The 16,779-nt window shown below is 31.2% G+C and overlaps 1 protein-coding gene across 3 annotated transcripts; it reads right to left on the bottom strand.

Annotated features, from left to right (window-relative positions):
* Positions 1-2,340: 2,340 nt before the first annotated feature.
* On the bottom strand, positions 2,341-15,402 carry LOC139503812 (syntaxin-17-like). Of its 3 annotated transcripts, none has more exons than XM_071293743.1 (8): positions 15,368-15,402; positions 12,743-12,917; positions 9,806-10,070; positions 8,385-8,533; positions 6,737-6,787; positions 5,645-5,731; positions 4,921-5,053; positions 2,341-3,829 (listed from the first exon to the last, which is right to left on the bottom strand). In XM_071293743.1, the coding sequence occupies exons 2-8, from the start codon at positions 12,911-12,913 to the stop codon at positions 3,687-3,689; spliced, it is 999 nt and encodes a 332-aa protein (XP_071149844.1). In that variant the 5' UTR covers positions 12,914-12,917; positions 15,368-15,402; the 3' UTR covers positions 2,341-3,686. The 3 variants fall into 3 exon arrangements, with proteins under 3 accessions (XP_071149844.1, XP_071149845.1, XP_071149843.1); XM_071293744.1 differs by having other exon boundaries at positions 2,348-3,829; positions 15,223-15,376; XM_071293742.1 differs by lacking the exon at positions 15,368-15,402 and adding an exon at positions 13,217-14,513 and having other exon boundaries at positions 2,348-3,829; positions 12,743-12,937.
* Between the last annotated feature and the right edge of the window lie 1,377 nt (positions 15,403-16,779).

Here is a 16,779-nt window from a genome sequence, read left to right as displayed (position 1 = left end):
GTTACTTGTTATGATAAAACTATATTCTTATTATCGATACATGTATCTTCAAGCATGACGAAAAAAATGTTTGAAACTGATTATTTAAGTGAATTTTCAAATTCCAAGGACAATAACTCTGCAATAAATCATGAGACCTTAACAAAATTCAAACTGGATCTATAAATTGTCATGATAAAACTATGTACTACATATCAAAATCAATATCTTCAAGAATGACAAAAAAACTGGAAAACTGATTATTTTAGTGAATTTTCAAAGTCGTCAGACCATAACGCTGCACAAAATCATCAGAACAGAACAAAATTTGAACTTGATCTGTAACTTGTCATATATATATATACTAATAAAAAAATCAATATCTTCAAGCATGACGAAAAAAAAATGTGAAAAACTGATTTGCTGGACTGACGGATGGACTGAAGACAGATGGACGGAGTACAAACCTAAAGTCCCTTTCTACTTCGTTGGTAGGGGACTAAAACAATTGTGCAATTCCTCACCAGAAACTGCCTAAGTAATTGGACTAAAACAATTGTTCGATTCCTCAGCAGAAACTGCCTAAGTAATTCAAACAAACCAAAACAATAAATCTCTTAGATATTTATTAGGGTGGGTCTATATATCATAACAAAAATTATATTAACAAAATAATGATAATAACAAAATAACATAAATAACAAAATATACAATTGTCACCAAATTTAGCTTAGATGTTCACAACAATTTATGTATTAACTCAGATATTTTTGTCAAATATAATTATAACCTTTTTTAGAGAGGTCAATTCTTTTCAGATTGTTACAAGAGCATTATAAATATCATTTCATTAATCACAACCCTAAAATTCTCAAACAGAATTGATATTAATAATCTATCAATAATAATCTTAAAGATAGCATAATTTATATAAAATGAACATAAGACAGTGGGTCTCGTTGGGGTCTAAGCGTGACGCGGGATTGTCGATTTTTTGTAAGCGTGACACGTGAAAGTCAAATTATTGTGTCGGGAAAACGGGAAATAAGGTCTAGTTGGACCCGGGAAATGACAAAAAAATGAGAATTGCTTACATACATAGTGTAAGCAGGATACAGGAATCTGACAAAACATTAAGCGGGATCAGGGATCGGAACTCCCCAATGAGACCCCCAAGACTCTTTGGACACCCATTAAAGAATATAATATTATATGGATAATATATACAAATATAAAATTATACATATCATGATAGATCTGAAGAAAATTATCGATAACAAACAGAAATATGGTTGACTTTATCATCACTTCATAATGTACAATTACTATTTAAAGTATTTGGTTCATAAAACTTAATTAATTTCCCAAAATTTTCGAAGGGCAAATATTTAGTTTTTAGAAATTTGATTTTTCGCAATATATGAAATCTCATTCGGTATATCATTATATTACATTATATAAATCAAACTAAAAAATTAGTTTGTAAAAAGTTTAAAACATAAATTAACATGATAAATGTGTTATTTTGCTTCAGAATAACAAAGAAAACAAAACAAGATCTTAGTCAATAACATTATAATAACACAGTAACATTGCAATGTTTAATTCGGCAGAAAATATACATCCGTTACCACAGAAGCAAGGTAACTACATGTTCTTAATTTATCAATGGAATATATGCATGTTTTGCATGTAATGGAATAAATTGTAAAAATCTTGAGCCTACTTTTGAGGTGAAAATAGAAAATTACCTTTTAAGCAATTTAAGAAAAATACAACAGTTTTGTGGTAGGATAGCCATTTAGACAACTATGCACCAGAGATTAAGTTCAGTGACGATATTGAGATTGAAAGTTATACTTAAACCACAATTATATATTTACAAAAACTTATCTCTGAATCTGAAATATTAACAAACCTTTATTTCTTAATTTCCTTACTTTCAATATTCATTAACTAGATAATTATGTTTGAAATTTCATACTAAGTGATATTTTACTAAGATGATGGTAAATGTTACAAAAAAATATTGAAAAAAATTATAACCATAAAGAATTGATGCTTTTTACTTTACGATAGTAGAGGGGCATTATGTTTTCTGGTCTGTGCGTCCGTCCGTCTGTCTGTTCGTCCGTCCGTCTGTTCGTTCGTCCGTCCGTCTGTCCCGCTTCAGGTTAAAGTTTTTGGTCAAGGTAGTTTTTGATGAAGTTTAAGTCCAATCGACTTCAAACTTAGTACACATGTCCCCTATGATATGATCTTTCTAATTTTAATGCCAAATTAGAGTTTTTACCCCAATTTCACGGTCCACTGAACATGGAAAATGATAGTGCGAGTGGGGCATTCGTGTACTGAGGACACATTCTTGTTTTTTTTAAAGTTTTACCTTAGATTTGAGATTCAAATAATTTAAGTTCTGCCTAGCCTTAGTCCAAATAATTATGACGTCTTGAAAGGTTATTATACGTTTAGCTTTGACGCCTTACATTGTCGCTGTAAGGCATCAAAGCAAAATAGAAAATAGCTTTTCAAGTCCTATTTGAACTAGTCTAGCCTATGGTCCAGGTGAGCAAATAAAGTTTACAATGCATTCAGTATAAGCCCACGAGACATTTTATACATTTCATCAGTATAATTTTGACTGAATTAAACTTATAAAAAAAAAGAGATAATGCCATATATCAGACAATTTTATATGCCATTGAAGGGATTAGTTCCAATTGATCAGTCTGTCATACTGTTACCATGGTTACATTAAATGTTAAATATTGATATTTATGGAAATATTTTTACTTCCTATAATAAAACAATATTTTAATCCCATAATCATGATTTTAGTGCTGAGATTATTTTAAAAAAATATGATGTTTTTTGGGGATTAATTTTGATGAATTTTAAGTACTTCCTAAAGTGTTGATTTTTATAACTTGATATATATGTCATAGAGCAAAAACATTAAACCTCACATTTAGAAAAGTACATAGCACCAAGTTTGCTTTTAAGCCTGATAAGTAAATATGTAAACAATAAACGGAACAATTTTCATATCTTTAATCCCTGAAAGTAGGAATCATAATGTCATAACATTACAATTTAGAAGTTACGATTCTCTGCCATGAAACTGTTTTCTTTTTATTGTTACAGATATTTGCAATCATATGCTTCATGAATAAAGCCTAAAATAATGTGTTAATAATGGTTCTCCCTGAATTATAAGATATACACTTGGACCTCATACAATTTTTACAGATATTATGAAATGCACAACCTATATAAGAAAATGTCATGATTTATTACAAACATGAATAGAACACTATTTAGTGAACTTCACAACTTTTCTTAAGAGAATAACAGTAACAGAAATTCAAAATCAATGGCAAGAAAATAAAAAACTAAAACAATGTGGACAAAACCTTGGAATAATCTGCATTTTGAAGATATGACAAAATGAAAATAGTACTGCACAATGCAATACAAAACATCTATATTTCTAATCATCTTTAGGAAGTACATCTATAAACTAAAACTGGATGAGATTAAATATAATCTGGCATTTAAATAAGTCTATTAATTCAGCCTTATTTTAAAAACAAGTAGGAGATATCTGCAGTGTAAAGTCAATTCTACCCTTTATACTATTATATAATAATGTTTGTAATTATTATGGCATTATTTGTGTAGTTTTCATGGTAAACAGCTATTTCCTTTCACCAGTTCCATGGCAACCAGCTATTCCCTTGAGATTGTTTATCTTCACTACAACAGTCCGTTGATTTCTCACTTAAATTGCTCAATTCAATATTTGTGATTTTATCTTGTCTTGATTTAATTATTCTCCCTCCTGTATAACCTGTAAATAAATCAAGAATAATCATCAATAAAGTAAGATATAGGAATTTTAGAAGGTTAAGGTGGTACCTAACACTACAGGGAGATAACTCTGTAAAATCAGCTAAAGGTTTAAATTACGTTGTGTTGTTAAGGGAATATCAAGCTTCTCAATGATCAAAATAAGTGTTTGTCAAACTGCTATATAACCAGTGTAATTTTTCTGATAAAACGGTTGGTTCAAATTTTTTGATTTTTTATAATTTTGTAAAAGGGTCAAAGTAAATACTTTGTCAAAATTTTAAGAAAATTAAACGATCCAAATTAATTTTAGCTAAAGTGTTGGGTACTTGTATTTTGTGGATTTGTTTATTTTCAAGTGTACCAATTCTCATATATTAATGGAAAATTATAATTTCGTGGATGATTGATTTCAGGGTTTTACAAAAAAATCTGTATACAAAGCTACAAGCCTAAAGAAAATCGGCAATTCTTTAAACATTTCAATGCGTAGTTGATTTATCTAATAATATGAAATCAAAATCAGAGTATATTGACCTCATGGTATCTCTAGTTTTCTTTGTTAAACCCTGTTGCTGTCTTACACCTTATATTTACTTTTATCAACATCTAATGTCAATCAGCAATTCATGGTGAGGATTTTTCAGAGTCGATATTTCGGAGATAACTGTATTGTATTTTAAGCTCCGACGGCATCAATTGGGGATTTGATGGTCGCAAATTAAGTTTACTGGTGACGCATTAGCGGAGACATCAAACGGGTATTTGCGACCATCAAATCCCAAATTGATGCCGTCGGAGCTTAAAATACAACATTGTTATCTCCATTCTAATGAAACTGAAATAAAACAACGTTTAAACATGTATTTAAAATCTGTCATATGCCGTCTGCGCTTGCGCGTACGTCCCATAGCATCAATTGTCAATTGATGCCATGTAAGAAAGTGACATTATCCAATCAAAATGAACGTTACAAACGTTAGAATGATCGTTTTTCACAATTCCACTTCAGTGGATTGACTATCATATAGTATACAGGTTGTATCTTAGCTCCAGTCACTAATCCTAAAGGACTAGCCACTAAATACTTACCTAAAGCGCCACCTGCAGCAGCCCCTGCCACTCCACCTATTTTAGCTCCAGCCACTAATCCTACAGGACCAGCCATTATAGTACCAATCACAGCACCAGCTATTGGGAAAATAGCTGCCTTGTATTTTGAAGCCTAAAAGTAGAAATACTACAAAGCTAGTAATTTATCCAAGCTTTGAGATCTTAAAAAAAGCAGTTGGACATTTTTTAGTACCATAAACAACTTCACCTGAATTTGAAATTTAAAATATACATGTATATTGCTAGAAAATTGGGATGATTAGGCGAAAAAAATATATAGTTCTTTTTTCTACAATTATGGATTCTCCCTTTTTACTCTTATGAAGGTTCATGTCTACCCTTAGACATTTTGGTTAGGCACATTTAAAATCAAGATATTATACTAATACTTTCAGTAAAGCATAATTAAATTCTGAATTTTTCCTTCTTGTACATACTAGTGTATGTAAGATATTTCAATAAATCCAAAAACATATTTTTCCTACCAAAATTTTTGGAACCTCTTCTTTATATCCTATCTTTTTCTGCCAAACTTTAGAACATTTTAGAGACTTATTACAATTGCTCTTTCATGAATAAAACTATACTATCTTATTTTAATGCAATAACAATAAGTAAAAGTTTTTTTTTTTTAAATTTTCAAGTAAAAAAGTTTTGAAACTTATCTATGTTTGTAAATATGCAAGCAATGCAATAATTTTACCCCGCCAAGTGATCGTGTCCCATCGTTTATACTTTGTTGAGCAGTTTCTAAATTATCCTGGATGTTGTCAACTTTTTCTTGTTGTGACTGAAAACATAGCATAGATACAGTTAAGATGGTACATAACATTACAGGGAGATAACTCTGTACAAATCAGCTGAAAACATAACATTACAGGGAGATAACTCTGTACAAATTAGCTGAAAATGTAACATTACAGGGAGATAACTCTGTACAAATCAGCTGAAAATTTAACATTACAGGGAAATAACTCTGTAAAAATCAGCTGAAAACATAACATTACAGGGAGATAACTCTGTACAAATCAGCTGAAAACATAACATTACAGGGAGATAACACTGTACAAATCAGCTGAAAATGTAACATTACAGGGAGATAACTCTGTAAAAATCAGCTGAAAACATAACATTACAGGGAGATAACTCTGTACAAATCAGCTGAAAACATAACATTACAGGGAGATAACTCTGTACAAATCAGCTGAAAACATAACATTACAGGGAGATAACTCTGTACAAATCAGCTGAAAATGTAATCATGTTATTTATACATTGTTAAATTGATACATGATTATACTCATTTTAGTTTTCAGCTATTATTTTTTTATAAGCATTGCCTCTGTGTAATTTTGACACATGGTTACTGATAGGTCAATCTGAAAGAATTATACTGACCCATGAACACATAATGATGTCTGTATACTGTTAATTTAGAAATCTAAGGTTAAAGTCAAGGTCAATATTATGCTTCTGCTTATACTGGCGGCCCACTGACTGCCTAAGAGGGGGCCGCTCCAGTCACGCTTCAGTGATTCCCTATATAAGCAACCAAATTTTTTCCCAAAAAGGGGGGCCGGCCCCCCTAGCCCCCCCCCCCCCCTTAATCAGCCTCTGGCTAACAAAGTTTTGATAAGTGCTTCAGTACAAAAGTTACTCTCTAAAAAATACACCAGATAATATTTTGCTATCTAAGGTCAAATTCAATGTGAGTAACTTGACTATGGTATAATAGATTTTAAATTAGTCTTTCAATTTTACATTCAGTTGATTGCTATTGTAACGTTAAACTTACATGTACTTCAGTAGAAAAATGATGAATCATTGTGTTTAACTCCATTAAATTCTAAAATAAAAAAATTCCATCATTTAATTCTTGTTTGTCTCAGCACAGGATAATACTGTACATCAAAAAGTGAAGGTAATAAGATTTCTTGATTCAGACTAATTTGCTCATTGTTGTAGGCCTTACTGTGACCTATATATTGTTGTTTATTTCTGTGTCATTTGATCTGTTCTGGAGAGTTGTCTCATTTTCGATCATACCATATCTCCTTATTTCTCTGATTAATGCATGTTTAATTTCACCAGGTATTATTCCAATAAGTATAATTTTAATTATTATAAAACAAAACACATTGTCACTCCTTGAAAAGTTATGTTTCATTAATATTTAATTTCATGGTTGAGGCAAATTTGGAATTCCAAACTACATGCATTGGAAAATTTGCTTCATTGTACAATCAAATTTGTTGTTAACTTATACCCACAAAGTCCTTTCCAACTGGCATCCTACAATTAATAATTAATCTACAGTAGACAGTATACATACTATGATCTACAGTAGACAGTATACATACTATGATCTACAGTAGACAGTATACATACTATGATCTACAGTAGACAGTATACATGCTATGATCTACAGTAGGCAGTATACATGCTATAATCTACAGTAGACAGTATACATACTATTATCTACAGTAGACAGTATACATACTATGATCTACAGTAGACAGTTTACATACTATGATCTACAGTAGACAGTATACATACTAATTTTACAGTAGACAGTATACATACTATGATCTACAGTAGACAGTATACATACTAATTTTACAGTAGACAGTATACATACTATGATCTACAGTAGACAGTATACATACTATGATCTACAGTAGGCAGTATACATTGTACATGCTATGATCTACAGTAGACAGTATACATACTATGATCAAAGTGTTGATTTTTGCTCATTTTCAATGGTTAAGGATTATGTACCCTTGTGTTGGTTCAATGCTAATCATATGGAAATTTTATAGAAAATCCACAACCTTTATCCTTGTACTCTCATATTTGGCAAATTGATGATTGATAGATATAGGATTATTGCATGCAGTGCTAGCATTGATTTCCTTAAAACAAGTTTATTAATGTAGTTATTGGTTAAAACAAATAAAGATATGGACCAAATCAAGTACACCTTGACTTTAGTGACTCAGCACAAGGTATTTTTGAATTTACAGGTTGGTTAGAACTTTTTGCAAAAAATAAACACTAGCACATCATAGAAAAGCCAAGTAAATAATCTATGTTTCAAATTTTATAACAAAAATCTCTGTATTAAAGACTGGATTTTCTATAAAAATCTTGGTTTATTTGCCACAAAGTACTCTTATTCTATTAAATGAAATGAATCAGTAAATAATAATGCTTTGCATCAAGTTTCCCCTTGGTGTATGTACAAAATGGTCTATTTCTATTATTTGTTATATCTGTAGTTTTGATACAATTGAACTCTGAAAAATTCGTACAATAATGCCTACAAAAGGGTTCATAAACCTTAATGAGTGACTCTTAAGGAGTTTATAATATCTGCCTTTTTATTTTAATTGTTTGTAAATATTATATGCTGTTTTTCTTTTTTTACTATAAAAATTTACTTGATGTAAATTTTCCCATGACTCCATTGCTTCTGTGTCTTCAATGATTTTAGGATTAATCTGTAACTGCTCAATTCCAAGTGCTATGGAGGCTTTTCTGGAAGGGTCATCTGAATGTTTACCTGGCATGAGTGGATGGCTGAGGTTTGCTGTCAATATAAAAGATGGGTAATGTTACACAAAATGCTGTGGTCTTTACTTGCTCAATATCATATGTTTTTCTAATTGTTTGAAGGTTGTATGAACAGAGAACTGTAAATGATTACATCCTTTGTAGATAATTGTCTTTAAATATTCTATTTTATTTTCATGATGTCTTCAATACATGTATATTTAAATGTAATTTCTCAAGAAATTTATTTGCTACATGAAAATAAACTGCTTAGACATCATGTATATCTACAGTGCTAAATCATATACAGAACAGAAAATAAACTGCTAAGACATCATGTATATCTACAGTGCTAAATCATATACAGAACAGAAAATAAACTGCTAAGACATCATGTATATCTACAGTGCTACATCATATACAGAACAGAAAATAAACTGCTAAGACATCATGTATATCTACAGTACTACATCATATACAGAACAGAAAATAAACTGCTTAGACATCATGTATATCTACAGTGCTACATCATATACAGAACAGAAAATAAACTGCTAAGACATCATGTATATCTACAGTGCTACATCATATACAGAACAGAAAATAAACTGCTAAGACATCATGTATATCTACAGTGCTACATCATATACAGAACAGAAAATAAACTGCTAAGACATCATGTATATCTACAGTGCTACATCATATACAGAACAGAAAATAAACTGCTAAGACATCATGTATATCTACAGTGCTACATCATATACAGAACAGAAAATAAACTGCTAAGACATCATGTATATCTACAGTGCTACATCATATACAGAACAGAAAATAAACTGCTAAGACATCATGTATATCTACAGTACTACATCATATACAGAACAGAAAATAAACTGCTAAGACATCATGTATATCTACAGTGCTAAATCATATACAGAACAAAGTTTTCTATGTTGTGTTTTGTGTGTTTTTGTTTGTCCTTCGGTCGTTTTTCCTTTTTTCAACATTGCATTACCCAGGGGGGTAGGACCTTTATCGGGACTCCGGGATCGGGTGTTTTTAAGCTCAGGATTACAGGATTGACCCTTTCGGGATCCGGGAATTCTTTTTTCGACTTGTCAGGATTTCAATTTATTTAAATTCGGGACCTCTGGATTGCATGTTTTTAAGCCCGGGATTTCGGGATCATTACCTCTCCTACCCTCCCTCATTACCAGTTTATTTTCAACTTCTTAGTTTGATTATCACTTTGTTATCTCTTTTAAACAATCCTACTATTTTAGTTTGATTATAATTAAATACAATGTACCATCTTCTTCTTCATTATGTTCATGTTGTTGAGATTCTGGCTGAGTCTCTGCTTCCGTACTTTCTATTTCTGCAAATTCTTTTATTGATCTAATAGCAGTGTTTTTCATATCTTCAATTTTTTCATCAAACTTGTGCAGGTCACTGTCCTGGACTTGTCTGCGTGTTTTTTCTATTTCCTTTATATTTCTCACTATTTGTTGAACTGTACGAGTTGTGTTTATCTGTTCTTTATTTAGATTAGTCCAGTCCTGTAGTCTGCTGTACTGTAAAGTAAGAAAAAAAAGTTAATACTGATTTTGGTGAGTTTGGATGTAGTCCAGATCTGTGTGATAACTGTAGTTGAAAAAAAAAATGTCATAGAAGATATTATACCGACATGCCATGCTCTATATTAAATTAAAAAGATGTGGTATGATTGCCAATGAGACAGCTCTCCACCAGAGACCAAATGACATTTGAAATGTCCTAGAAACTAGATACCATTGAAATGGGAGCCATCTCTGTGGGCCCCGCTGTCAATAACGTGGGGTATTAAGTTGTATGGATAATCTGATATGAAGCATTAGTCTCAAATTTGTTAGCGATGAACAGACCAACAGACAGACAGACCTTTGACCTAGGAAGTTGTACATACATCATGACACACCCTCTGGTGTTGGTTAACAAACATGTTAAGTATTAAGTATAAAATCATAACGGTTATCTAGATATGGAGCGGACACGATCTTCACCACAGGACACAGGGTTGTCAACTGAAACAAAAGTTTTTTACCTTGACCTTTGACCTAGGAAGTTGTACATACATCATGACACACCCTCTGGTGTTGGTTAAAATGGATGTCAAGTATAAACTTTGAAATCATAACGGTTCTCAAGATATAGAGCGGACACGATCTTCACCACAGGACACAGGGTTGTCAACTGAAACCAAAGTTTTTTTTACCTTGACCTTTGACCTAGGAAGTTGTACATACATCATGACACGCCCTCTGGTGGTGGTTAATAAACATGTAAAGTATAAAGTATGAAATCATAATGGTTCTCTAGATATGGAGCGGACACAAAGTTAAAGTGTTAAGGACGGACGGACGGATGGAAGGATGGACGGACAGACTGATCACTATAGGGCGACCCGCCTAAAGGTGGGGCCTAATTAGCAACTATGGGTTTCAGTACGGCCTTCCATGATTCCAAAGATAAATTCATGAAATGTTATAAGAAACTTAAACCAATAAAAAGGTAACATATATAGCATGTATAGCAATAATTTTTTTTTTCAGGGGCAACACATAAGTACCTTGTATGTACTTATAAGTCATGTTTATATACTTGAAGATGTAACTAACTCCCCTTAAAAAAGGCACGTTTTTATACTTTATTACCAGATTTGAGAACTTCTAATTTGTCCCTAATTCAATATATGTGTCAGTGTTCCAGCTAGGATTTGAAAATAGAGGGGCGCGTTTTTAAAAAGGGCACTTTAGCGCGTTCTCACTGAAAAAAAAATCAAATACTTAATATTACCACATAAAGACATATTTCTTGATGCATGGTGGGTCTAAGATGAATTTGCAACGCGATGCGCTGCGTTGTTTTGTAGAATTATTTTTATTACACTTGTGAAATGAATTGTGCATGTCAGTTTAAAAACTTCACATAAATCTGCAATACAGTCAGGAACAATACTTAACATTTTCTCTGAAGGCCAGTCTGGATTCAAAAGTTTTTACAAGGGCCCTGTAGAATTTTTTTAGGCCTTTACCAGGTTTGTTTTTACTGCAGGCACATACATACTAATAGTCTTTAATGTTCTTATATAAAAGCCAAAAATATATGTTTGAAATACCTTATACATGTAGCTTGTTTCTTATTATGATGGAAATAATAAAGGAATTAAATAAACATGAGTTTTTCAGAATTAAAATCCATTTAACCATGTATTTTCAGACTGGTGAACTTTATATATATATATTTGTAATATTATTGAAAAAAAAACAAAAAAAAAACAGCCCCCCTTTCCATACCCCTAGATGTAAATTATTTTAATAAAAAAAGTATTATCAGTTTCACCCCAAGAAATTATTATAATTTTTCATGAATAAATCTTAGAAGAAATTCCTACTGTCTATAAATAACAATGAAATGTAACTGTTTCCTGTTAATAAGGGGTTTCCCGAATTTTCCCGCCAAAAAGCACATGGCTTTGAACAATTGTAAACAAAGCATTCAATTTGTGATCATGGATTAGTTTTAATTAATTTAATTTGGATATAGATATTCAACTAAAGGTACAGTCAAGCAATGTTTTTACTTTCTTCTGGATTAAAACTAGTTTGAAAGATCAGTTTCAAAAATAAAAACATCAAAACAAAAACGATCTGAATTGTGAATATTCAGTGACCCATAAATTTTTTGAACTCTGCTACGGAGGTCAAAGTTACATCATGTTTCATGCATTTTGCGTGTTGACCTATTGGAATGATTCTTTTTAAATGACATAATAAATAACAAATACAATAGAAATGAACACCGTTCACATTTATTTTATAAATTATATTTTGCATCGTTAGGTGTTAAAATAATCAATTTATTTAACTTCGATGTTTGGTGCTTCAGGGTAAAGGGATTAGACAGGGTCGTAAATTTCACCTGATTAAGTAATTGACTCTAATCAAATAGGTGATTATAATCAGTTTAACAAGTGTCAACAATTTTAATCTGTTGTCTTAATGAAGTGTGTGTATAAAGAACTCAACAAAATGGCGACGATATGAGGAAAAAAGATCGTTTTTTAAACTTTTTTTCAAAAGGGCACAGAGGGGCGCAGGGGCGCTTAAAAAAGGCAGAGGGGCGCAAAATTTCGGGGGCGGTGCGCGGCGCCCCTCCATTTCATGCTAGCTGGAACACTGTGTGTCATACACAGTCATAAAATTACCTTTTCAATATTAAGCCTGTGTTTATGTAACCTGTCCAAGTCCATTTCAATCACTTTAAGAAACTTCTGTATGGACGGTTCCAACCTTTGAATAGGAAACTTTGGGATCTCTGTATCTCTGCTTGTCCAGCTTGTGTTTTTCTCAAAACTTCCCATGTTGGTTATATTCATAAAACTGAAATAACATAACATGTTCTATGTAACATTTATATATATATATATATATATATATACAATGTTGGGTTGATGTTTAGACGAGTTATATATATACATATATATACATATAGTGTCTAAAAATAGCAACAATCAAGCTACAAAGATATTTTTTGTCATGCATACGATTTTTAACCTAGATAGATGCTCATGCCCGATGAAGCTAATTTGTTTAGCGAAATATTGCGTGAATAATATATAAAATATAACAAACTAATTTTATAACACTCATTAGTGTGTTAAAGTTACATTCTTAGACACTTATATATAATATAACACATGTTTTCAAAATAACATATATTGAGTAATTTTGTATTTTGTATTTCTCTTCAAAAGCAGAAAACATGACAATAATCATGATAATAAACTATTGTGGATTCAGTTATGTTCAGAATACTAATTTTATTTATTTAAAAAAAAATTTAGCAGGTTCATGGATACTTAGATTAATGATTTTGCACAAGTCTGCAATAAATGTGTACTTTGTTGAACATATATGTTTGTTGTAAACCTTGGCCACATTTATTGTATCAAAATGTCACATGCAGTCTGTGCCAAACTGTTTTAGGGATTGTCTGACCAAAAGAGAAATTTGAACTTTTCTACTTTATATTCAACTAAAAAATCTTAAAATTTCTGTCTGACCGAATGATTTTTTGTCTGACATTTTGTCGGTTAGACAGAGTTTTGGTTACACTGCACATGTGCATGCTTGTGAAGTATAAATTATTATGATTATATGGGTGCAAGACAAGCCAGTCAGGAGACAACTAAGACCATCTCCAACTAAGACAACTTGGACCATCTTCAACTAAGACAACTTAGACCGTCTCCAACTAAGACAACTTGGACCGTCTCCAACTAAGACAACTTGGACCGTCTCCAACTAAGACAACTAAGACCATCTCCAACTAAGACAACTTGGACCGTCTCCAACTAAGACAACTAAGACCATCTCCAACTAAGACAACTTGGACTTATATAGACAAGTCAGACCATCAATAAGTCTACTGGGGTTGTCTTTAATGACAAGTCAGACTCAGTATAAAACTACAGTTTTGCAAAATAAAAGATTTACTGAAAAAGTCTGTGCCTAGTGAGAAGTCTTTAACAAAGTTTTTAGTACTCCAATTTCAAAACAAAACTAAGACAACAATATATATAAAATTTAGCACTAAGTAAAACCTATATACGTGTACAAATGATGTACACTAAATCATGGTGTCATTCACATAAGATACATACATGTATGATTTGAGCACTAAGATTTATTTAAAATATAGATTCCTAATGTGAACATTGGTGAATGAAGAATTAGAAATAAGAATCTACACCAAAAGCATGAAAATGGTACAATGTACTTTGATGTAAAACATAACAAGTTTCAGGGTTCTCGCTAAGGATTTTTGAAGGCGAGTCTGTTTTTAGCCATTGATGAGTCCAACAGCAAAAAGAAAATGTTTTATTGCAATATAATGTAATATTTTAGTCTCTATTTCCTAACAGAGCAATGAAATGCCTGATTTTATTATAGCACAAACTCTTATGGTTATAGATACTTCATTGTAGAACTATTAGCTGTCATTTTTCAAGGTCAAAGATGACTTTAAAATAATTTATGAAGAATTCAAATATTAAAGTTAAGCAAACTCAACCGACTATTTTTTGCTTCAATTATAATATGTATGACAGTCAGGGATACAAGTTTTATTATACTGTATAAATACATGTAATAAATTAATAAAGATTAGTGAAATATTGTATTCACACATTACAATATTTGTTTTCCTGTTTTGCAAATACATGTACAGCAATGAGATTGCCATGTAAAATATCACATTTGATAATTTATAGTCGTTTATATGTATACAATACTATAATAGTGTAAATCCTCTTTTAACACAGGTCAAGTACTTTGTCTGAGCTGTCCTTATAGACGTTTCTGAGTTGACTGATTGACTGTTCAAGTTGTTTTCATAAACAGAGGATCTGATTGAACTCAGTCCAACTTGTTCTGGGGCCGAGTTGTCCCGCATTCATGATACATTTGTTTGTAATGATGTGTGTAAATGTCATGTCTTATTTTAATGTTGAGCATTTTCAGTGTAAAAAACTCAGTAGAGCTTGTGTCTTCTGTGAAATAGATATTTGTATAAAATGTATATGACTATGTTTGCAATAAATTGTATTTTGACATAATAATGAAACAGGATACAAAAAAAATTTGTATCCTGTTTCATTTTCATTATCATTTTGTTCTTTTTTACCATTTGAATCTTTTTTATATACAACCCTATTTCCCTTTTTCAAATTCAAATTTCTACTCATACAACTAAACCTTTTTCGAATCAATGACACCTCAATAGAGTAGAGTAATACTAGAGAAATAGAGTTGTTTTGGTAAAAACCTACTTTTCTTTTATAAAAAATGTAAACAGGAAGTGTCTTAATGATTATAATTTACAAAACAAAATCGAAAAAGATACGCCATGAATCCGGACAAAAATTGATGAAAATAATTTTGATTTTTATCGCAAACAAAACTTGAAGTATATATTCTGAACAATAAAGTCTACTCTATGATATAGAGCAGATATTAGCTTAACTGTCCAATTCCAATATCAAAATTAAATCTTTGAAGATTCAAGATGTCTTATAAATTATATAGCCTTATAAACAAAAATCAGCAATTATCATAAAAGCGGCCTTGCAACATCAAATATATGTAATTCTTTTGAAGAATGCAAATTTAAATCGTTATAAAAGTATACCTTCCGTTTAGTATTAGAATCGAATAAAACTACTGGGAAAGAAATATCCTCTTAGAATTAGAATCGAACAACATCTACTAAGAAAGAAATATCCGTGAAGTCAAATGATTAGAATCGAAAAACAACTACTAAGAAAGAAATCATACTATCCGTGAAGTATCAGATCAGAGACATATATAAATAGTATTATTTGTCTGGTATTAGATTCGAACAACAACTACTTGGGAAAGAAATCGCCAATTTAACAGAAGAAAAAAATGTATACTGAAAAGGCATACATTTTACGAATTTTTTTTAAAGATTATGCCAGTAACCGTACGTGTTGTATCTTATAGTTGTTAGATTGCATAAGCTTCCTTTATATACGTTTAAACATCGAACAACAATCATCTATTTCAGATGCAATTTGTGAAGGTGAACACGAACTACACTCTACATTTGTACATGAAAATGAAATAAAAATTAACTAATATAACTCTTTATGCATATCTGACATATTTGTACATGTAAATCGTATATTATGTTGTTCTTGTATTCTTTATTACAATCAGGTCGTTATAATTTTTTCGTTTACATTTTTATACAAGTGATATTTTGTAGTTATTTCATGGCCTTTTATAGCTTATTATACGGCATGGATTTTGCTCCGATTGTTGGAAGCTGACGATGACACATAGTTGCTAGCTTCAATCATGATCACATCTTTTTATTCATCAATTTTTCCTCTTCAAACTGTTGAATAATCTCATCTGGATCGCAACCTTTGACTCGCGAAGATGCAAATGGTATAACCCATATTACCTTGACCTCGAACTCGAACTTCTTTTGAATTATATTTTACTGTACGTATTACTGTGTTTGTTTATCCTACTGTGTATCAGATATTTCTGGCATCTGGTCGAAATAAGCTAAGAGATTCCAAACGACAATAGAATTTTAGTTGAATTTTTAAAAGTGCAATGGTAATTCTAAGGTCAACAGTTGAGCATAGGTAGCCGGATATAGCCGGATAAAGACATACATTTTTGTGTTATAATTGGAAGATATACGACA

Source organism: Mytilus edulis, chromosome 14 (assembly GCF_963676685.1).
Source record: "Mytilus edulis chromosome 14, xbMytEdul2.2, whole genome shotgun sequence".
NCBI lineage: Eukaryota > Metazoa > Mollusca > Bivalvia > Mytilida > Mytilidae > Mytilus > Mytilus edulis.
Note: the sequence above shows the minus strand (reverse complement) of the source record. Positions and strands in the feature narration are given on the sequence as shown.

Excerpts from the sequence above, each read along its gene's own strand:
- LOC139503812 (XM_071293742.1), bottom strand. The coding sequence starts at position 12,934 with ATGTTATGTTATTTCAGTTTTATGAATATAACCAACATGGGAAGTTTT. Across the intron at positions 10,071-12,742 it reads ACAGGCTTAATATTGAAAAG|TACAGCAGACTACAGGACTG; the intron begins GTAATTTTATGA and ends CTTACTTTACAG. Across the intron at positions 6,788-8,384 it reads CATGGGAAAATTTACATCAA|AATTTAATGGAGTTAAACAC; the intron begins GTAAATTTTTAT and ends TTTTTATTTTAG.